This window comes from Struthio camelus, chromosome 12, assembly GCF_040807025.1.
Source record: "Struthio camelus isolate bStrCam1 chromosome 12, bStrCam1.hap1, whole genome shotgun sequence".
Taxonomy (NCBI): domain Eukaryota; kingdom Metazoa; phylum Chordata; class Aves; order Struthioniformes; family Struthionidae; genus Struthio; species Struthio camelus.
This window is the reverse complement of record NC_090953.1, coordinates 25,158,093-25,182,258: the sequence shown is the minus strand read 5'-3', so window position 1 is coordinate 25,182,258 and position 24,166 is coordinate 25,158,093. Positions and strand designations below refer to the sequence as shown.

At 42.9% G+C, this 24,166-nt stretch overlaps 1 protein-coding gene across 10 annotated transcripts in view; it reads right to left on the bottom strand.

The window, feature by feature from the left end:
- Positions 1 to 24,166, bottom strand: part of MYO9A (myosin IXA) — a 225,775-nt gene that overhangs the window by 46,368 nt on the left and 155,241 nt on the right. For 9 of the 10 annotated variants that reach the window (XR_011143653.1, XR_011143652.1, XM_068957968.1 and 6 more), the window contains 7 exons: positions 20,180 to 20,301; positions 18,659 to 18,800; positions 17,617 to 17,812; positions 12,931 to 13,050; positions 6,908 to 6,983; positions 1,722 to 1,865; positions 792 to 831 (listed from right to left, as the gene is read on the bottom strand). Coding sequence is in view for 8 of the 10 variants with exons in the window: in XM_068957968.1 (XP_068814069.1) it covers positions 792 to 831; positions 1,722 to 1,865; positions 6,908 to 6,983; positions 12,931 to 13,050; positions 17,617 to 17,812; positions 18,659 to 18,800; positions 20,180 to 20,301 (840 nt within the window). In the remaining 2 variants the exon portion in view is untranslated. The remainder of the gene's footprint in view (positions 1 to 791; positions 832 to 1,721; positions 1,866 to 6,907; positions 6,984 to 12,930; positions 13,051 to 17,616; positions 17,813 to 18,658; positions 18,801 to 20,179; positions 20,302 to 24,166) is intronic. The other variant, XM_068957973.1, reaches the window with a different exon arrangement.

The following is a 24,166-nucleotide window of genomic DNA, read 5'->3' as shown; positions in this document are numbered from 1 at the left end:
CAGCAAGAAAGCACCACTTCTCTAATGCACTCCATATATTTATACCACGTTGTTCAGTTTTAAGCAATAAAATTATCATCAGAGACAGGCAGTATCAGCCAGACATTCTCCGACTGCCAAAGCAGTATCAGCACTGGCCACCAAAAATATTATTCTTCCAGTTACACGCAACAAATCTCTTTGCATCTTGTGTCCCGGAGCATAATAAAAGCAGCCAAGATGGAGGCAAACCGAAACAGTATTAGACAAGCAATTTAAAGGTAGCGGGTACTATAAATCAAATACAGTATGCAGCAATACTGTAATCAGGAGGGATTAACTAATTGCAGAGATTTTCTTCAGACAAAATCTGTATCATCTCGGTAGGCATCCTGAAAAATCACTTTGTCTGTCAAGTATCAGCCATCTTGCATAACCTACTCACTTATTTCAGTTTGGAGACTTAACTATCAAAGTTCACCAGCAAGTACAGATGAGGAGGGGTTTATAAAAAAAAAAATAATAAAAATGATAATTAAAAAAAAAAGAGTCAGACTAGGCCTAGGAAAGAAGGATAAGAAGGATGCAAGAGCTCACGCAGTCCTCTCCCAGGAAAAAAATTCACTGTTACCAAAACAAAATCCTTTGATTTTACAGAAAAAGAGCCCTGAACAGAGAAGGTCAGAGCTGATTTGACAAAGGTCTCAGACTAGAAACGAGCAATTTTCCTTACATGCACATTAGCATTTCAATATTATACCTACAGTTTTAACTCAGTAACAGAAGAGGTAAAAACGTTGCTTGTCTCTCACCTTCGGGAGACTGGGTTTGGCTTTGAAGTTCTTATTTCGCCTGGGGAGATAAGAAACAGCCCATATTAATCCAAGTGTACAATTGCAGACTGGAGATCGTGTGCTTAATGTTGTGATATTCATGTATAATAGGACAGCTCAACTTCTGCCATTAAGAAATCAGTCTCTTTTGCGTTAGTCCCAACATACCCAAGTCAAAGGACAGAAGCAGGTTTTCGACATGGTACAGGCAATAAACATAACACAAGGTCCAGAAAAACGGACGTCACAGGAGTTTATGAAACAACCCCTCCAAAATCACCTTAAGCAACTGCTTCCCATAATCTGCACTGCAACTACATTTCTTCTGCATTTGGCAAACACTAGTTTTACAAATTTAGTTACACCTGTTTAAAAGGCAGGTATCCAACTAAAATGAATGGTTACATCACAAGCGATGAGGCGAGTAGGGGAATGGCACCGCAAAATGAACGACCACCCTGCTTTCCCATATCACACGTCAACTCCAACCACTCTGGCAATGGTTTCTGAAACTTCGGATGAGGATGTAGCATGAATCACCAATATCGTTTCCACATCTAATTTGCGATGGAAACTTTAATGTCATGTTAAAAAAAGTTACTGCATAACATCACTGTCATATCTTTAGACTGGTCGGACGAGAAGATTCATTCCCTCTCTCACTTCCCTGTATGACTTTTCTGTGCCTCTCATTACAGATGAATGATAAGAGACTGAATAAATCAGACCCAGAGAACCTCCCAGGGTCACTTTGACCCAACCTTGCAATGTCCTCGTCCACTTGGAACTCTGATTTCTTTCTTAGCTAGAAGCGTATTCATTTATTCTGGCTGTTTATGTCCCTGTTATTACCCATGCTGCTTACTATACTCCAGGAATAGAGCCAAAATCCAGTCCTTTTGTACTAACATGAGAATGCCATGAGCCCTTTCCAGCAGCTTGCTGTTGGTCGAATTAACGAATATCCCATCTTTGTCTAGGAAGGAGCTCGGGCTGGAGAGTCTGCTGTGCCGAATCCCCATCCTGCCATTCCAGCCAACTCCGTAGGCATCACTGAAATGCGAAGCAGGGAGGTCACAACACACATTTTCAGGGAGATGCACATAAATTGGGGTTTTTTGACAAAATAAAGTGCAGAGGGCATTTATTTAAAAATCACCAAAAGCTTCTAAACTGGCAGATTATGAAATAATTCAGTAGAAAATGACAATCACAAGTTTATTCTCTTCACTAATCATTCGCTCCCAAATGACAAGTTCACAATGCCAGACACAACACGTAAAGCAATCAGCTAATCACATTTTTAAAAAATCAAATAAGCATAAAAAGATCTAACTATCACCAGGAGAATAACAACTTCCAGTCCTCTCAGGCGGACAACTTGGGTATGCAGATATCCCAGTGATTCTCAGGATAAGCAAGTAGGAACTCAACTATCAGCCTTGCTGTCCTTAATAGTATTTACTACTTTAGAGGATGCTGCAAGACAGGTGCCAACTCTGTCTTTTCCAATTCATGCAGTCATTTCGTCATGAAAGATGAAGCAAAAGAAAACATCATGTGTAGAAAAGAGTCTATAAACTGAAGATACCAACCCCAGAAAGATTGCTGGGTTGCCAACAGAATCACTCTGTGGTACCTGATCACTAAACTGCCAAGCAAGCAAATCACCCAATTCACTGCTCCCTGCTGCGGAGCAGGGCCACTTTGGTATCCAGAAACGCTCACCCGGCAGCCCTGAACGTGCCTGGCAGAAGGACTCAAGGGAAGGGAGAAAGGAATGAAACGCCTCCCTTTGAGGAAGAGAAACAATCACTCGACAGAATACTCTGACAAAACTTCACGTCGGTACGAAGCAATTTTCACAGATGAGGAGGCAAAAAGGAGCCTCCCTACGATTTTTGGAAAGCCTCTACTTTGGCTGCAATACCTTGGGGGCTATTCCAGCCCTACAGAAACGGTCGTATGAAATGACTGCGGATCCAAGTGGGACGTGGGGTCTGCCAAACCGCCGGAACTATTTCAGAGAGAGGAAAAAGGAATAGGAAGGGTCTCAACACATGGAGGAGAGCAGTAAAGCAGGCTTCTGGCCATTCAGATTCTGAAGGATGTGGTCATTTAAATGGGGTCTCAGGCAGGCATCACTGACTGCTGAGGTCCCCCCAAAAAGTGGCCCTTAAAGTCTTATTTGGAGGAAGGGGAAATATCATTGAGGGCTAGATTGAAAGAAAAAATTAAGACTGAAAAATTGTTACTTCAGCCAGCTTTGAAAGCCTTGGAGCTTTACGACACTGAAGTAATTGATGCAAGTTCTCTTACTGTCTCAATCCAGTGCTTCTCAAAGCCTTTCCTAGTTTCTGTTAAATCTGTATTTTGACATATACTACTATCAAAAGAAAGGATGAATCATGGCAAACTGTGCTCTAGGACCTGTTGTTGTTTTATTTTATTTTTAAAGCTGCCCCTTTGATTCCAAAAAGGCCACCGAAAAGCTTTAATAGTTACTTAAGTTTAGTTTAATATCTAATTCAGTTTAGCGTCTCTCTTTAAATATCTAGTTTAATATCTCACCATTCCACCTTCTTTGCCTTTACAGTAAAGGTCTTAGCTGTCATGCACTTCCTACTTGCTGGGGAAAATCACAGGTTGACCAGTACCACTAAACCTCAGTGGCCACTTTCAGGAACTTCAACCCCATCATTAATCCTGGGTGACAGTAAAGCGTTCTCCGCCTTGGGATAGGATGTGGTTATATGGGCTCTAAACAAGATTAAAGAATGGAAAACCCTAGAAAGTCTCATGCAGTTTGACTATGAGATAGAACAATAGCTCTCTCCATTTCTAATGGACACACTAAGGTGAATACGGGACCCAACACAGCCGTTTTGTCACTTGGGAGGTTCATCGTCCCACCAAGCAGAATGGACTGTTTAAAGCCAGATGGGTCAATACCTGCCTTTCTGCCCACTTCTTGAGACATCAAGGAACAGTAAATGGTTTCTGCTGCATGAAAACAGACAGCCCGAGAGTTTTTGGTTAGCGATGGCATGGTTTTAATTATCCAATGGCTGTTGAAGGCAATTCTAAGGCATGCTGGCCTTCTGATGCTTTCCTGAAGCCCCTTTTCCTCCAGCTGCCACAACAGCATGTGTCAACCACACAGGCACTTTCTTCAGAGGAGATCTGAGGAGCGCGCGTTGCTCAGTAAGCCCTCCTCAGCTACTTCCGGCATGAAGTCATGCCTCAGATCTGCTTTTAGAAGAACGCCCTAGGCGATCCTGGGGGTTGGAGCTACCGCGCAGACTTATCAGCAGCCACATGACAATGAGAGAGCTTTGAAAGAAAATTCCTCTGGTTAATTTAGCACTCTAACTTGCTTACTGGCCTATCTGCTAAAAAGGACTGGGAAGCCATAGCAGTGCAATTCTGAACAGAAGGATCACTAAATAGCATTGGTTTCAAAGTAATTTTTTTTTCTATGCGCATCACCTTCATTTCTGTCATTACCCCTTCCAATTTGTCCAGTGCAACTTATACCTACTTGTTATGAAGTCATGCACCTTCAGATCAAAATCATCTGCAATGTATGATTCTAAAACCACATGCCTATTCCAAAAGTGCATTCTGGATTTTAAAGATCTTATGAGAGATTACATTCTGGTTTGCACTTTTGGAAGGATGAGGCTCAGATGTTTTGAGGACCCGTCACTTACTACATATATGGGAATCAAAGATTATGGAACATGCTGCTGAGGAGCCACACCAGGAGAAATGTAGTGGTTGTGGTGCCTCCATAAATACATTCTCTGTCAATTACTCCAAAAATGTCAGCCCTGTCCAAGGAATAACTGTCTGTCCTTACTCTGAGAGGAATTAGTTGTTAGGATACAGCTGCTGAGGATGAAGGGAAAAAAACCACAATAGTTGCTACCCTTGATCTCCTGGACATCTAAGGGAATTTGTTTGCTAGGCTGCCTTGTTTTAAGCCAAATAAATACAGCTGACCATAGACTGAACTCCACAGCAAGGAATAAACAAATATATTTTTCTTGCTCCCTGCTACTCTGATGTGACAGTAGGAATTTCCCTGCCTTTAAAGAAAGCATCAGCGATGGCCCCTCGCGAAGGTAACCGCAATGTTCTGGGTTAGGAAAATACTGGCAGGCTTACCTGCCACAAAACACACCTCTGGAGTTTGATCTGTACAGTCAGGAAAACCCCATCCCACTTAACAGATTCGTTCCCTGTGTACCAACATCACATCTGAAGGCTTTCTTTCTGTAAGCAACCTCATCCTCCTTCAGCCTACTGCAACAACGCAGCTATGGAAATGCGGCACAGGCTCCATGAGCAACATTTCCAACTGCAGAACTCCTCTTATCTCTACGTGAAGCTCTCCGCACGGAAAAAGTTTCACATTACATCACATTTAAGGAAACCTGCGCAACCTGAGGAGCTAGAAACATTGAATGTCAGTTCTGATGACTCACAAGAGGGTTTTCTATCGGTCTAGCTTCCTTCTTACAGAAAAGGCACCGTTCCCCAATAAGACCATCCTGGCTAAATAAACAGTATGATCCATTTGAGTAACAGTTTTATGGAAGTTGTTTCCCCTTTGGCCACTGAAAATAAACTAACTCATGTAATGATGACACTATTCAGTTCTACTTCAGCAAGGTGGCATGTCCCAACCTACAACAGAAGCATGCTGCTACCACCTTTCTCAAAGGGAAGAAATTCAGGGAAGGAGGAATATTGTAGTTTTGATGGTAATCAGAGGGTGACTGGTGAACAAAGCCAGACAACATATAAGACGCCTTTGTTCCTCTGAGAAAAGGAACAGCTATCAAATTTCTATATTGGACATTTGGCATTAAAGCTAGTAAAAACAGGCTTAATTATATATTTAGAGGGATATTTTGTGTAGTGAGAAAGGAAACCCCATTGAGATTCAGGCACCATTTCAGAGGAATTTGGTCAGAGGAGACATGGAGGCTTTTACAGCCTCAGTGATGTTTCCTCCTCTTGCCCTGTTCTAGTCTTCTGATGAAGCTCAGAGCAGTCATGAAGCTCCCTGGCACTACCTCCAGAAGCCTGCAGCTCCAGTCAATCATTTCAGCAGCTGAAAGTGCCCTGACCATATATGTCCCCAGCATATGCATGCATACGCTTGGCAGCGGAGAAGGAAGCCTGGAGGACTCACCGTACCCCTTTAGAGGCAGTATTTGGGTGATCAGACCTTCTGATGTTTGAAAAGGGATAGTACAAGAGTAGCTGGCGAAAAGGAGGAGGATTAGAGTCTAGGTTTCCCTTTGAAACGGAGACACTTTGCTTTACAAGAAACTTAATTCTGAAATGAATTTGGAGAACTTGTGGCAGAAGGGGCACAGATCTGCACTTCTTGAAGCACAGAGCTGACTCACAAGCAAAAGTCTTCATTCAGTAGTTGCCTGAATGGCCAGAATTTTCAAGGAAGGATGAAAAAAATAATCTTATAAACTGTAAAAACGGAATCTATTTCAAATTCACATGCTGTAATATGACAGAGAGGTAGAAGAGCTCCTGTGCGTTAGGAAACTCTCCAATCATCAGAATTAACTTCATGCTAAGTCATCAGGTTGCCCTTGATTTCCCCTTAACAAATCTGCACAAGAAGCAAACATCTGAAAATTTACCGTTTCAAGCCTCACAACTTTCAGGCTCCTCCACACAAAGCAGAGCCTGGAGGCATCAGACTGCTTGTAGGCACTTCCATATACAAACACATTATCGTTTTTGTCTCGAGAAAAATCCTCAATAAATTCTTATTTCCTTGATATTGGCACATTCATTAGTTTTTTTGCATGCTTCTTACCACCTTGTACATCACCACCACTTACAATCACTGCCTTTCGACAGAGGAAAGTTGGTTTCCATGTCTGTTGTTAAGTCAGGTAAAGACATTTAGATATGACCACGTGATGGGGAAAGAATGAAAAGAAGACAAAATTAAAAAACAAGCTGGAAGAAACATCACTACAGTCACTCGTAACAACACATGATATTCTCCCATCTGAAATCTCCTTGCTGTGCTAACGTAAAAGGAGCAGACTTACCGCTGGCTTCTCTCGTTGATGGTATTTACTCCCTGAAGGTCTGAAAGGGGTGTCCGTGGGCTCTTCCGAGTAATACCTAAAGCAGCACATCAAAACAAAGGTTTCACCTGGCTCTTCACCAAGAGACAATCAGCACAGCCATAGCGTAGTGTTGACTATGGCGAGGAGGAGTATGTACTCGTCATGGCACGTGCTGGACATACAGACACAGGGGCCAAGGAGGAGTCGCCGTTGCTGCCGTAGCCATCATCAGCTACGTTCTACCCCTTTGCTTGCCACAGTCTCATCAACCTTATGAGTAACGCTGTTTGCTCAGGTGCACTACTCTCCCTCCCACGCATGCACGTTTTGTAAGGGAGGGGCTTGCAGAGCTAGCGAGCAAAAAAGGGCCAAGTAAATGAGCTGCTGCAACTGCCAGGGAGTACTGGGGTACCAGCTCACCCACCTCCCCTCAGTCCAAACAACTCCTGAGCAGCAACACAGGCACTCCTCCGTGCATCTGACAACCTACGTGCTTGCACAGGCAAAACAACTGCACGGAAACTGGGTGCCTTGAGAAAGGCAGAGATTTAGATCATGGTAGAAAACAGCAATTTCATTGCGCGCTTCTTCCCTTCCTACAAATAAATGGACACCGCCAGGCAGAACAAGCAGTGTGTTGCTGCACAGGGAAGCCTTACTGCTTACTGAAACTATATCTTCTCAGATGGCTAGTTTTAGTGCATCATGTATGATAAATAGCCAAGGAAGCTATAATGCAATAGTTTTGCAGGTTACAGAAGCAGATACTTCACCTGTTATCTTCTCACGGAGTGGAAATGTTTTGTAACCAAGCGTTTAAGAAGACGACAGAAGGCAATTTTTGTAGAAAACAAAGTACCGTTCAAGTCACTAAAACACATATATTTAAAGACTTGATAAACTTGACTTTGACACGAAAACAGCCAAGCAATTTTTAACTGTCTTGAAATCTCTGCTGTGAGAGAGGAAACATTGTAGAGCTCACTTGACATTGCAAAAGCGTGATTCCTTTACCCTGATATTTCTGCAGTGGAACAAAATTTCAGAGGGGGGAAAAAAACAAAAAAAACCAAACTCACTCCAAAATGAAAGAAGTCTAAACTGTAGCTCATAACAGAATAGGAGAAAACAATAACATATTCACACCTCATATTTATCGTTTTCATATTTCATATGCCTCAGTTGCTGAGGTACAAGCTGCCATAAGGATCTTCTCTAAAGATGAACACAGAAGAAAATAGGCAAAGGTTTGAGCCAATCATGTTAATCCGATTTCATTTGACATGGTGGCTTTTACTCTGAGCCTTTGCAAAAGAAAAGGATGTTGAACTCTGAGATGAAACCCAAAAGCATGTTAATAAAGAGTGAAGATCTTCAAAATTTACCTCATGCTCCACAGTAACACCTGGGGCTAATCTTAAAATTATATCCAGGCATGGCATCAACTACGAATGAAATGTGTTAGAGGCTTGTAGTCTGCATCCTGGAAGGCTTCAGGTGCCATTCCCTGAGAGCAGGATACTCCTATGGAAGAGCAGATGAGTTCCTACCAAACTCAGCATGCAACATCCCTGTCACAGGACAGCCACTGTGCTCCTCTGCCTCCTGAGATATTACAACAGCTTGTCTTGAAGCCCAAGAGCTGGGCAAGAGCTGCCTGGACAGTCTGATGATCCGCTTCATAGGCTATTCATCTAAGGTGCAAGTGGCCAAAGATCCTAGAAATCCGAATGAAATTCGGGAATGTGCTGCTGCAGGTCACGCAACGCTTTCCTTTGCTCCAGGGCAGGATCAAAGCTACTGAACCATTTGGTAATCTCTATCCCTGCAGATTCCTGAAAAGCCAGCCAGACAATTTATTCAAGTACTTAGCTACGCCTAGAGTTCAAAACTTTCTTTTAAATCTCACTTGCTGCAATTTAAGCCTTTATTTCTGTTACATTCCTCTCCTTGGAGGGACCTTTTATCCATTTCAGGACTTGCATTTCCCCCTCAAAACTTCCTTCCTTAGAGCACAGAAAGCCAATTGTCTGAAATGACATTGGCAACGACCATCCACCATCCATTCTTTGCCATAAGGCAAAGAGAACTGTAATCAGACTTGCTTTGAGAGAAAGAAAGGTACAGGAAGAAATGAGAATAATTAAGTATTTGCGACAATAAATCTCTTGGAAAAATTGAGTTCTGATTTTAGAGCCCAAGACAAGAAAACTGCAAGGCGAACACAGTGCACCAGTTTTGCTAGAGCTGTGGGATTTTTAGGTGCTGTTTTAGGTATCTGCCTTCCTCCTCCTGAGGATTTTTTTTTTCTTTAAACTATTTGCTTTTCCGGAGAAAGACTGGAAGGGAAAAAGTGGGAAAATTCAAACAGCTGCGCTGTGCCTCCAGTATGACCTGATGCACAGGCATTTCCCCTCAGGTATCTTTACTTCTTCCAGCTGTCGATTCAAAACGCATTCAAGTAATGAAATATATACACAGCTATAATAGGGATTTTGTACAGTAAGGTGAAATTCTGCTCAAAACACTGCAGTTTTGCAGTGTTTTGTAAATAATTTTGCAGTGTAGCAGTGGTACAGATCACTGTTTATAGTGCTGAAGAGAGATGGCTAAATTTAAAATTATTTACTACAGTAAGCAAGCACATAATGCCTAACTGTGTATAACACATCTTTTTTATATAGGGTATACGCCTGGAAACTTTCCCATTAACACGCAGAAGGTTCCCTTAACACAAAGCACTGTATTTTGTTTAGAATATTTTTGATCATATTTCTCATGAAAAATAGGCTTTCACTGTCATTTCAAAGACTTTTTTTTTTTTTTTTTTTCAGTCCCTGCCCTCCTTTTTGGAACAAGCTCTGTCCTTCTTCGCTTGCCTTCACCCCTGCACTTCCCACCAAAGAAATCCCCGAAAGAAAAAGCCAAAACCACTGTCTAACCAAACGAGCCAGACTGAATTTATGAAGACCAGGCTGTAGCAAAATAGGACTGCATCTTCACTTTGCACTGATTGGGAAAGAAGATTTCTGTTTCGGGCTTCTAGAGAAAAGCTGCATCGTAACTATATTACAATTCAGGCAGCTTTGCATTCTAAGTGGCTTAATAAAAAGTTATTTGGATTAATAAAATTTACGATGCACAAGAAGAGTACAAGCTGGGTTAAAGAGGATTGCTTAAGACTTAAAAACAAAACACAAACCTTTTCTACTTGTGCCACCACTTGGCTCTTGAAAAAAGAAATGCACAGATTCCAAAGCCAAATAAAAGTTGTCATACTGATGCAGCCCTTTTCTGGGAAAAGAGAGGGGTTTTTAGCACTGAAGGGCAAGGAAGTTTTAGATTTAATCGGATGATTTGCACTCGGCTTCGAAGAACCTGAATAAGGAGCATGTGTTAATAAATTGTACATACTAATACTTTGCAAGCAAAGAAAACAGCGGTGTGAGTAGAAACCACTTGTCCCCTATACCCAGCTCAGATGCGGGTTGAAAAGCTGATGCATTTTACACTGTAGGAATAAAATTATTTATTCTGATCTCCACAACACATTCCCCTTTCCTCAGCCGTAGTGGTTTCAGAAAGAAGGAAAAACAGATCTCGTCTATCTGCCCTCATCAAGACGAACTTTGCACAATATCCAAGTAGTTGACTCACTACTTAGGAACAGCAACCGATACAGATTCTGCCTTGATTTCAGAGATCTCTGCACCCCGTGCTTGTCACGCCTCGCTGTTACGGAAGACGATAAAATTATCAGAGAGAGACAAAAGACAACACTGAACTGGCTAAGACAGTAAGGAAAAAGCAACCAAATGGCTACACAAACTGAATCATAAGTGATATAAAGGGAATCTGAATATAATGGCAAATCAATTTGCTTCCTCTCTTTGTGAGACATGTTCATAGCTGGAACTGAGTTTGCAGTTCAAGACAAGCAGATTACCTATTTGGTCTCTTTTTCAAGGACGACAAGGCTATAATTTCACCTGACTCGTAGGAAAAGCTGAGTGCCCGTGGCCAGTCTCAGCCCCAGTGCGCTCACCTGCAGGGCCCGCAAGCCCCGCAAACTCAGCAGCCAAAACTACTACATGGAGTCCGGTCAAAGAGATTAAGCCTGGGGAACCAGCGTGTAGGAGCACACCCTCTGGGAAGATACGAATGATTTCTGAACACGGATCGTGAGTTACTTGCTTGTCAGGTCAACTTCTCTTGGCCAACCCACAGTTTTACTCTCAGATCCATATGCTGTTTTTATCATGAGAGAGACCTCTATCACAGCCCTACTAGAAGAAGCAACATCGTTATTAAGCACGTTTTCAAAACGTTGACCTCAACAGCAACATATTTACACATGACTTCCCCGCTTTACATTAAATTAGGGCTCTATTTAAAAGCGTCTCTTTGGTCCTAGGGGTTTCTCTCTACATGTTTAAGCAAACTGCAAACTAAAAAACCCCAAACTCCTCATATTGCTGAGCTAACTTACAATTCCTTACTTGCAACTGAAATCACTTTACTGATCATTAGCAGCCTTTTAATAGTTTGTTATCAGCAATAAAGTCACTTAATTAGGAAACTCTATTGCTGTGTTTGCCTTACTGCTTTTTATTTCCTTGTAGCAGTAATAACAGTAGGAAATTGTAGGAAAAGAAAAAGAAGGTAGAAGTCTAAAGCAGGAACTAAAACACTTCCTCTGCTCCCCCAATGCTGTCCGCTGCAGGAAGCGGAGAAGAGAAATCTGATCTAAGATTTCTAACCGGAAATACATATTTGCGAAGAGTTAACATGCAAGTACTGTACTTACCGTGCTCATTTCTGCAGAAGCAGCTCTTTGTATTCTGCTTTTAGGCATAAGCCGCATGATTTTCAAGGCAGCAACTTGGGCAGAAAAATGGCCCTTAAAGGCTGCTTATAGCAACGCTCTATTTCTGTAAGCTTTATCGCACAAAATGAAGGAGGTACAAAACTCTTAGGGCTAAAAATATAAGCACCAAATATACAAATATATATATATATAAAGTATATACATATGCATGTATACTCCCTTTTCAAAGTTGACCTTTACGTTTTACCACCGCAACCCAAGAGCGGTGAGGCTGCTCCCGCAACGACGTTATTTCATGCTCTCCACCTGCAGCTGGCAGGGCATCCGGCCTTCCAAGCGAAACGGCCGTATAGCGAGCTGCTTGAGCGAGGCAGACTCCTCGCGACCCGACGTCACCGGACCGCCACGCGCTAGCTCGGCGGCAGGTGAGGCCACGCTCCACCCGGCCAGACTCCCTTCTCCTCCCACGAGAGGAGTCCGGCCATAGCAATTAGTAGCGCAGGCAGAAGTGTCCACGGTGTCATGCAGAACTAGTTTATTAAGTAACAGGGGAGGGAGAGAAAGAAACGGAGACCAAGTGCATCTTTACCCACTTGTTCTATTAAAAAAAAAAATACATTGCCAAACGCTTTCTTTTCTGTAAAAGCCCTTGGAAACAACAGCAGTACGTTCTCAAGCTATCGTTCTTTTAAAAGTCTAATGAAATTAATGCAGGTGTAATTAAAAAAAACATTAAAAAAATAGAAAGAATGAGATCTGGCTGCAGGTTGGAAGTCAAACTCTAGCTGTATCAGCCACATACCTTAAGCCAGCAATACTCCCCGTGGTTCTGCAGTGTTTTGAACTTCTTATCACATGTGTGATAAATGAAAAAAAACCCTAACTTCGGTATCCTGACTTACGTCAGGAAGTAAATTGGGCCAGGACTAGCAAAACGATCCAGTATCTGAAGAGATACAGGTTTGTATTTGAGTTCAGTCTTAAAACTCTGCCTAATGATTTCCAATAGGCAAGGGCTTAACATCCCTCCTGTTGGAGCGCCTGCTTCATACGTCAGCAGGTTTTCCCGGGGGTTTCCTTGTGTTTTTTCCCCCTTGCTACCCAGAATGCACCTGGTTTCCATTTCCTGACGTGAGTGCGGGATCAGAGAGAACGGCGGGATATGGAGCCTTACTGTACTTCTCCTCCTTGCATCTCTGCAGGATCTCTAAGCTCCTCTGATGGACTGGGTGATGGAGAAAGCTAAAACTATCCACACTTTTCAAAACCGCACATGGCACTGCATCATCATGCCCTTGGGAAGCAAAATAAAAACAAAAAAAACGGAGAGAAGAGAAAGATTACGTGAGCAGAAATCAGGAGAGAGTAAAGAGCAATGCTGCCAACAGCCCTAACCACACCAGCGCTCTGGGGTCAAACACTGCTTTCGGGCTTGGACCGCAGCTGCGCGGATTGCAACGGTTCCCACTGCATATGGTGATGACACAGTTTAACTTCAGTCACCTCATGACAAGGCATCATGATACACAGACCAGCGCAGCCTCGCTGACTCACGCACCATCTCAGTTAGGCGGCTCTGCCCAAGAGGAGCCCGTTTGCACAGTGACTGTACGGATATTTCCCATTAACTACGTGATGCGCCAGCTCCGTTGCTCTAATTGGCTTCAGACCTTTCCAAGCCAGAGCACAATAACTTTACAATCGCTCCAAGATTGTTTGAACAAAAAAGAAAAAAAAATAGATTGCCCAAATCTTGACTTTTGTTAACTACGCCGGGCAAAACCCTCTCGCTTCTGTCAGCCGTTGGCCAAGGTTTGCTGCACAGATGCTCACAAACATGGCCACCTCTAATTCGGATCTGGTCCCTATCCCCAAGCCACATATTGTTGAGGTTTTTACCCCATTAAAAATAGAAGTTACTTATATTAGCAAGGGTCCAGTATTCCTTGAGGGCAGAGAACAAGGAGACTGGATTTCGGTGGGATTGCGCTTGGGCGGGAGATGGGAGGGGGCACGGCTGGAGGGAGGCGGTGAAGAAATCACCTCTGCCTGGCCGGGAGGACTTTCGCAGTCCAGCACCCAGCACTCGGCGGGCGAGACATTTTACACAGGGACCACTTGCAAATGGGAAACGTCTTTCCATTATCATCAAAATGCTTAAGCAAATCAGAAAAACTGTAGGATATGTCATGCTCCTGCCGAGCTGTGATGAGGTCACTGAGGAGTTACCTTATGTCAGCACATATTGAAGCACTGAATACCAATGCGTTAAATCATCCGAAAGGACGAATCTGAACTTTAGAGGAACACTGTCAAGTATGGTCTTTCTCATGTTAACATCACTTTAGATTGCTCCATGCAAGATCAGTTTCCTGTTAACACCTTTATTTAGCAAATACTGTTTTGCTGGGCTTTTTTTAACACTATTTTTTAGGGTTATTTGGGTGTCCTGCTTTGGGAATTCTGTACAAGCCAATGGGATTTTGTTTTGATCATTGGTTTGAGACTGCGTTATCATTTATGCCAGCAGCAACGGGTGTTAATCCAGGGAACAGCCCCTGCTGGCTTACTGGAAATGCAGAGCCAGCAGAGGGAGCGTGCAAAGCCCGAGTCAGGAGCATGGACCCTTCATCAGCGCTAGGACCTAGGTTATGTCCCACTTCGCAAAACTACAACAAAAACACGGCAGAAAGCTCCGAGTTTCAGTAGCTTGATTTATATGAACAGTTCCATTTTTACATTTTCACTAGTGACTTATTAGGATTGGCTGGCCAAGAAATTCATCCTGATGATGCAGCAGGCTGCAGAAACGTCAATCAGCCAAAGTTATTTCCTAAAAGCCTTGATAATGTTCCTTTAATCAAAGTTCATTAAAAACAAATCAAATTCAAAGGTGCAGTTCTTTTTGGACTACCTCAATCCTCCCAGATAAACTCCACAATGAAAAAAATACAATCATTGAAAAGAGTCCACCCTTTAGCTATCTGTATCGAGCCAGATCGCTCTCAAGTTTTGAGTTCAAGAAGGGTTGGCAGCATCGTAAGAGATATCTCGTGGGCGGAAGAGACACGGACCCAACAAAATTCAAAGTTGCACCGCTTTGCTTCTATACACCTCATCGTTAAGGAGGACGATCACATAGTCGCTAAAAGCTGCACTACAAGAGTAGTAGGAGCACAAAAAAGAAAAAGGAGAGTGCCAAACGACAACAGGAGGAAACACTGGTTATCCCCACGCTGGTGCTTCTAAAGCAGAGCACAGAGGTGCTCGTAGCACTGGTCGGCACTGCCAGCATAGGGAGGGAGAGAACTGAAAGTAGTACGGGAAAAGAAAAAAAACAAACAGAGCAATTCTTGCAGAGCTTGTTAGACACAGGCTAGAGATTTTTCACGGAAAGCTCACTTTGGTATTGCAAGCATAACTCAAACAGGCCTTCAGACAGGTAAAAGCAGCATCTATCAATTTGGGCCTAATACAAAAGAATACAAAAAAAAAAAAAGAAGCACGTTTCAAATATTCTCCCCCCCACCCCCCTTTTTTTTTTTTTTTTTTTAAAGTTACACCTGTCTGACAGGTCCATAGCCAAAACAGACAGGACTTCAGAAACCAACAACTGGAAAGCATGCCTTTTTAAAAAAATATATAACATTTAAGCATGCACGCTTGCATGAAAGGATGTACTGTAAAAATGTACGTGTGTGAAGCTATTCTTAGCAAGTCTACCATAATTTGGTCACAAGTTCCAGGTCGTTGTGCACTGAGGCATTGAAATCAGGCTAATTAAAGCCAGCATGGTTTGGCTGAATAAAAATAAAAAAACCCAAAAAACACTAAAAAATCAAAATAAACTTAAAACATATGCTGCCTGCAGTTGTCTGCTTTCTTCCAGAACGATTACCAAAATGGGTTAATTCCAACACAATCCTTCATGAAGGAGCGTGAAACGTCATATAAAGGCTGTGTGGCTGCCCCTGTTCAGCTCGTAGGGAAGGTTTACCACGACACAAGAACTGATTTTCGCTAAACTCCTGCTCCAATTCAGGTGTCACACGGTGACATTCTGAAGATGCACACAGACCGAAAAAAAAAAAAAAATCCAGGGTACAAACTGAGCTTGGCAGGAAGTTTAAGACTAACCTCAGTCACCCAGAATCTGGGGATACTTTTTCTTTTTTAACCTCAGAAAAACAAAGGTTACGAAGCACAAAAAGTGGGGCAAAGACATTTGGAAGGGGCCCAACGCATACAAGATGGGTACAGCAGCAGCACCAGGTCCCCAGAAAAAAAGTTCAGAAATTGCCTCACCGATTACTGGGTACTTGTTAGTTTTGGTATGGAAAGAGAAGGCGGTGCAAGAACTAAGTCTCGTTATTGTCTGAAAACCTCCTGGATTCCATTTTTTTTTTTTTTTTTATCTACATATTGGTATAGATGTAGGTAAGTCATTGACACAAACTCAAGACGGAGGTAGCTACGGGGGGAGCTAACACAGCAGGCATGACTGCAAAAAGGCCGCGAAAGCAAAGCAGGGCTCAAAATTAGCAGGGCAGGAGCTCTTACTTGCAGAGACTTAACATTTTTTTATTTCCTTGAACAGCTTGCTTTAGTGCAGCTCGCTCTCCAGCTGTGATTTGTGAAAGATTAAAAGGCAGTACTAGGAAAACGCAAATACAAATTTTCCAACCCAACTATTTCTAATGACATTTCTCCCAAGGCCAATAGGAAGCTTCAAAGAAAGTTGCAGCTCCGGTGGTGGCTCATAAGGAGCCTGCTTGTGTGAAACCTTTCTGCCATCTACCTCTCGGCAATATGAAACGCTGACGGCCACAAACGTTGCCTTGATACGCCAGACAGACACATGAGAAATGTCCTTTCTATTATCCCACTGCCGAGCAGCTAAGAGAGGCAGAGCCTCAATAGCTGAAAGCTGGTTTTGTCTCCTGACTTTCTTGGGATTTGACCAAGAGACTGATATTATCCTCACTGGACAAGAAAATTATTCTTTCTGCTTGTATGGTTTCCATATCTATGCTCTTTGTCCCAAGTTCTTTGGCTCTCCTGATGCACGTTTCCAATTTCAACGTTTCCAATTGAAAATGACTGGGGTGGCTCTGTGCTCAATTTTAACTTAGCTGACATTTTCCCTGCTGATGCTCTAATTTCATCACGGCTTTCTAGCCCTCTTGTGCCCAGGAATTAATAGTAATAGCTTGTACCTGTCTTTCCAAAATTGCTTTATGCAGAAAAATGCTCTAATCTAAAAGCACAGCCAAGTGTTGCCTGCCACAGCATGATGATGCACCATTACTTCCCTTTAATTTAATGCCCCTGTGTTCTGCACGAGGACGGAGAGGTGGTTCTAGATGACTGCGTGGCAATGAATTATGCTAGACAAGAGACGCACTCTTTCAGCTTAAGGGGCGAACGGCTCGAAAAATGATAGAGAAGAATTATTTTCTATTTTTTCCAGATGTAACGCTAAGAGTTCAGGAATTCCTGGTTAAAAATAACTTGTCTTTTTTGCTGGATGATTTTTATGTTTCTATTTATTTAAATCTTCCAAATTCCCTATGCTTGGGCCCTACATAACAGGAGAGCTAAAGCAGCAGAAAAATGAAAATCATTTGTTAACGGTGTGCTAAAATTCTACTGCAAATGTAGCTATGAACGTAACCACAGTGCACTATGCTTTTGGATATTGGAAATCTATACACTTTAGTTGATTTTTTTCTTTAATAGATGCTTAGGAACAGGAGCATATCTATGAGTCAGACTGGCTATGTAAAATACTGTAGTAATACGTTAGATCAATACCGCTGGTGAAAAATTTGCATTAAGATTAGGAGACGGGCACACTTACCGGTTTTCTTCTCGACGTATCGTTTTCCGGCCTCCCGAAAAGCAACCATTGCCCTGAAAAACGCCCTGAGGACTGCCCAGCGGAATATGGCCACCGGATCAATCCCTATCATCCCACAGATAAAGGCGTTTTTGCTGCTTCTCAGGAGAGCTACAATGTCTGGACGCATGTGATCCGTGTTTTTCTCGCGGAAATCCTAAGGGAGAGAGGGAGAGAAGGGAAGAGGGAGAAAAGAGGAACCGCTAAACACTATCTGCAACATGCACTGAGGTGGGTCTGCCACACTATCCCCGGAACGTGCTTGCTATTGAGTCATGCTTCTATCTTTTTTCCTAGACACCTTTTTACGTCCAGGAAATACATGCTTTATCCCGACACGCTGTTCTCCGAAACAGGCATCGAGAAGTCGATGCTTAAGTCTGGCCTGTGTAATTACTGTATCAAAAACACAATCACAAATCTGCAGTCATAAATACCAAGGCAGTCTCCCACACGAGCTCATCTTCACACCAAAAAAATCATTCTGCTAATAACGCAATTGGCGGGAATATAAACGGGGTCAGCTTTGAAATAACTTGATTTTCAAAAGTACCTACATCAATTAGCTGCATAAGGAGACCTCGCTTATGTAACCAGGATACCTCAATACTAAAAAAGGCTAATGAGGGAACAGTAAAAAACACGTTTTTTTCCCTGTATGAAGCAAGGCCCAGAAACGCTGGCAACAACCTGCTGTTTCACGTCAACGCGAAGCACACAATACCAAATTTCAGCGCACTGCAAGGGGCTCGGCATCAACCTCAGCGCGCGTCTTGAATTCCTACCAGCGTATAGAGCTTGCAACAGGGAAGCGAACGTTAAGGTACCATCCCCACTGCCTTCTCCCCTTCCTCATTTTCACCAGACACTTTTCTTTCCCAACCACTGCTTCTCCTCCTCTAGCCCAGTCCCCTTCTGTGCATCAAAACATCTCCGTAGGGCCTTCAGCACTCCTCTCCCCAGGCATAACTAGGTGAGGTTTGAAACGAAAGCGGTGACGGACCTTCACTCCGTATTTCACTTTGCCCGCGTAGTGTTTGATGATGAAAGCAGGTTCCATGACTGCTGGAAACTCGATGTAGGAGTTCCCTTCGTGCTGGCGCTTAAACTTGTCCAGCAGCGTCTGGTTTGTGGCTTGGGGAAAACTGATTAGAAAGAGAAAAAAGAGGACAGCTGTAAATGCACATCAAAAAGCTTTAGGCTTATTTATTGAGGACCACAGGCAGTAAAATAGAGATATTCTGAGCTTCCCCGTCTGTGCCTGCCAATACTAAACAAGTACGAATCTGAACTGAACACTATTTTGCATGCTATCAAATGCTTATATGCTAACACATTTATTTATATATATATATATATACACACACACATACATACACACATGCATATACACGCACATGCTGACAAACTTTTAACTGATCTAGCAATGGTCCGAAATCAATCAGTTATAAAATGGGCATATTGTTATTCTAACATATTCTATTCTATGCTAACAAATTACTCCAGGTATCTGCATTTATCTACAGCTCCAAATTTCCGTCTTCGGTTCGGAGGCTTAGAACGCTCAGCCCTGCATCGACAGGATACTCTTCTATCTAGGAAATAACATCTGTTTTATCTACAAGTGTAATTTCCATTTCAGGAGTTACCTGCCTGAATCTAGTGTACAAGAGAAGGAGGGAAAAAAGGACAGAGAGAGAGAGACAAGCAGAGCTTAAGCACCGCAGTTTGATAACAGAAAGTCAATTCTTCATCCTTAAACTTCACGCAAGTCTTCTGCAGCTTGTGGGTATACTTTTCCATTTCAGAAGTTTATTTCAAACAAAATTAAAATGTTAGGCTTCCTAAAAGTAAAACCGTACTCAACTGAGATTTAGGGACATTCCCAAATTAGGCAGCCCTCCATACTGATTCGGGACCCTCAGCAGGCCTTTCCCACAAAGGGCAAACCCCCCCTTCCACGAGGAGGAAATCGGCAGGCGCATCCCACGGGAGAGTCCCAAAACTTCAGTCTACACCCATCAAAGAGGGGCCAAGAACCTCCAAGATAACCTGGTCTACTGAGAAAAGGTGAATGGAAATAAAGGAGGGTGAGAATTTCGACCGCATTATTGACATGCGTGAAACCCTGCAGAAGCGCAGGCCCTGAGTGACCTTAGCTCACTCCGGCTTAATTTTAAAAGTAAATTGATGAGGCCACTTCATTTCCGAATGAGGGCAGCCACACAGTCGCCTTTAAAATCATTCACTTGACACTCGGATCTTCAGTGAACTGAGTTTCACTTCAAGCATCATCTTTTTGTTGCACCACGAGAAGCGGTGAGAAAAGTAAGGGCAGAAGCAAAGCAAAGTATTAGTATTTCTCAAAGAAAAATTATAAGAGATAGATAAGGACAAACACTTTCCAAGGGCGGGGGGGGGGGGGAGAACCCCAACGCCATCAGCAGGAAAAGCAGTGTCAGAGGCTTTAAGGAGGCTCACGCCGCGGCAGCCCTCGCGGCTTTCGGAGCCGGCGCCCACTTACTTGCTTTCCTCATCCAGCAGATGGAGTAGGCCTGTTGGCTTCTTGCTGATCAGGTTTATACAACCGGAGTTGTCTATGTAGTCTATGTTGTGCCAGCTAATTCCTTCTGCTCTATATTCCTCCTAAAAAAATAATAAAAAAAAAAACCCCACACACAGATGTTACAAGACTATTTGGTGCGAGTGTAATGATATGCAGAGGCTTTGCAAAAGAAAGGAAGAAAAAATAATCATTGAGAGTAACAGAAAGATGAAACAGCAGAAAACGTGGATCCTGAACGTGCCAAATTTGTCCAGGTAGTACCATGCGCGAGCTAGTAGTGCAGTCTCACGGCTTCAAAACGAGAGCGAAAAAAGGCAAAGACCACAGGGTTTCAGAGAAACGGATACACCGTTTACCAACATGAACGGTTCTTCTGATAATGTGCCGCCAAATTTTTTTTTTAAATGAAGGGGGAAAAAAAATAGAGAGAGAGAGAGAGAGAGAGAGAGAAGGGTTTGTACAACTAATTCATTTATTTAGACACACACTCAAGGAAAATGGTGGTGCAATTCATCCATTTATTTACGCAGGAAAAAAAAAAAGCATCTCCCTCTATTTCTTCACCGGGCTCTACGCTTAGATATCTAGCGATATGAATGGTTGGTGCTATAAAGGCTAATGGAAGGTCCTCAGCTAGCGTAAATCATCACAGCTCCAAAGGCAGCAGAGCCACGGCACTGGGCAGGGAGCGAGGCTCCGTCGCAGCATTCACGCCGGGGAAAAAGAGCAAGCTATTTATTTTCCACAAAAGCAACTCGGATCCTCGCTCTCTCGTGAAAGGCTATCTCCTTTGAGATAGCTTTTTCAAATAAATTACTTGGAGACGTCTGCCGTAGAAACGGCTTCAGTGTGGCCAGAAGAAAGTATATTTGGTCTGTGTATAAAAACCATAATCTTTATCGTATGCTTTTAAGTAACAGCTCGTGACTTACTCTCCTTTAACGCTGATATTGCAAGGGTGGGTTACGCCATGTGTCAAAAAAATAGTAGCAGTCCAAGCTGTATTTTTACTTTGCTGTTTTAAGACATTTGTTGATGAGTTGAAGAAAGAAGCAGCAGCTCCTCAGCTGCACTAATAACGTGCACATTATAAGGCGCCAATTCATTCTTGTCACTCTTTCTGCTCTTACTGTTAAAAGAGCAAGTGCAAACCTTAAAAGTTCCTCCAAAGGAACTTTCCTGTATCTTTACCCAAAATCCCAAAATTTAACATGAACTTATTCTTGTATTATTTCAAAGAACAAGAGGGCTTGTAAGTGCTTTGGGACAACCCAGAATTAAAGCCCCCACCAAGCCCCTTCCACCTACGCTGCCCGGAGAGGCGAGCACAACGGTCTCCCTAAGCAATCCCAGCACAGCATGAAGGATAAGAAAGCCGTAACTGTTCAAAACTACACATTTCATCCCAGGGCAAGCGGAGGCCTGGGCCTCGCTCGGCCCGAACCTGCTCGCTCGGCCCGAACCTGCTCTCGGCTCCCATCCCTTATTGCCTGGTACTCAAGGGCACGTCGCTTTATTGAACCCAACGAGCTCGAAATCGTATAACCCTAGTGCAGAAATCTGCACCGCGATGGGAAGGCCAGGCCGCAGAAGCGAATGCCACAAGTGCCTGTGGTTAAACAGCCCAAACTAACTCACGCCAGGGTTTAAGGCAGGTCCCTTTTGTAAACTATAGTTACCTCCACTCAAGCAGCCAAAGCAGTTACAATACATAAACCAGTTTTCCTTTAATAGTGAAGGAACGAGCGCATTTCTCACAGAACGTCTTAGGGAACCGCGAGTAAAGCATTTCACCTATTTTTAAAAATCAAGTGAAGTCCACATCTCCACGAGAGGCTCTGCCAGGCTCTACCTACCATACTGGCCGTGCCTGCAGGAGGGAAAGAGGGCAGGCTGCGGAGGAGAGCAGCGCTCATTGCCATTTATGACTTGACTTAGAAAAATGCAGCCCCGGCTCCTATTGGGTTTGCAAGCGCTGCCAAAGTCTCCCTGGAAGCGAGCCAAGCTAGCGAAACAACAGCTCCGCAATGTGTTTTTCATGTTCATCTGGAACGACCTTCCTCAGTGCCGAAGTTATTCACTGGGTCTGATAATCCAAGAGAGCATTCCCAGGAGATTTCTGCTTTTTCCTCGGACTGTTTGCTTTTTGTGCTCCGCGAAGGAAAGGAGAGGAAAAGTAACAAGGAAAGGAACAGGCTTTTTGATCATCAAAACCCTGAATGAAGCTTCAGAGAAAACCCAGATGAGTGACAGCAGCTACCACTAAGCACTACTGTGGCCAGCTGGCCTCAATTATGAGGCCCTTCGGCAAAAAAAATTACTATTATTATTTTTAAACCAGCTTACCTTTTTTTTTTTTTATTGAGACTCTTTTTGAACTACTTCTATTGACACGTTGGGAGCTTTACGTATTTTTTTCCCAAAACCAATCATCTAGACTTTTAAGTCCACACAAATTGAACCAGGCACACAACGCAACGCTGTTTCAGACGTTTTCTAGAAAATCATTTCCACTCAAACATGTAGCCCTGCACGGGATGTTCTGCATTTGTGTGGTCAATATTGCTGTGAACCGGTCTGACTGCACCAAAAAGCTCTGCTAATCCAAAGATTGGTACAAAATAGCCAATTGGAAACGCGAGCTGTTTTTCTTCAATATACCTCTGTCAATGACCTGAAAAGACCATTGGGTTCAGCTGGCAATTTACTAGTTTATTCCCACTTGTAGGTGCTTATTACAATTATACTTCCAGCAGTTGTGGAAAAATGATCTTGCAATTAATGCTTACGCTAGGACGCCACTTTTTTGGGTTCACGTCCAGCTCTGCCACGGACTATACAAGATGTGAGGCAAATCATGAAGTATCTCCTGGCCTCAGTTTCTTCAGCTGCAGGATTCTGGCAAATAGTGCTTTCTCCTCTTTTCTTCCTCTGGGCTTACCCAAACACTCTGAAGCTGGGGGTATGTCCCCCCACCTCTGTTTATCCATTGCTTTTTCCCCTCCAAATTCAACTTCTGCATGCTTTGGCCAAATATGAATCGGGACTAAAGTGCTCATACAGTAACTTTTTCCACACTAACTCGTGTATACTCTCATTTCAAGGCAGGCATGTATTCAAGAGCAACCCAGAACAACTGTTCCAAAGTGTGAGCGAAAAGAAGTTCCCCTTCTTTCTAACTTTTTCCCTAGCATTTTTCCAGTTATCAGTTTGCTTGTCTCTAGAAAGAATCACAGCCCAGGAGACTTGACTTTGACTCTCACTCTGTGATCTACAAACATAATTCCTTGATCTTTACTAGTCTGCAGAACACAATGGGAATTGTACATACAAAAGAAGCAGCTTTAGGGTAAAATCTTTGCTCTCCATATGCATATGTTAAACTTAATTGACTAAGTTTTCCATCATTTATCTTCAATACTGCAATGACTGTCTTTCTGCAGAATTTACGAGATAGCCTTAGGAGTTGCTTCCAAATATTCCTTCATTTCTGAGCAGGACAATCAAGTCTCTGCATCCTTTGATGGATATAGGGTCTTCCCAAAGTACTTCAATATTAAGGGATTATATCTAAAGAACGTTAAGATTTTCATTTAACAAATATAAGGTCAAGATGAAGACAATAAGTACCAAGATAACTGATTCAAACAGAAATAAACTCTCAAACTGAGGGTTAATACCCCTTAATTAAATCAGTTTACATTTAAACCTTGAACTAAAACTGAGGGGTTTTTTTTAGATACAAGAAAGTTTTTCTGCTTTCTAAGGTTTCAGACCACTTTCACATCACCGTACCCCATTCTAAACAGAGCCCTTCTGAAACGACCTCCCGATTCATTGAAAAGCCTCTCCTTAAGACCTACTTAATGTTGACCTAGAACCAGCTACTGCAGAGCAGCGTGCTTTGGCACAAGGGAATTCCTTGGACCTGTTCTCACGAGTCCT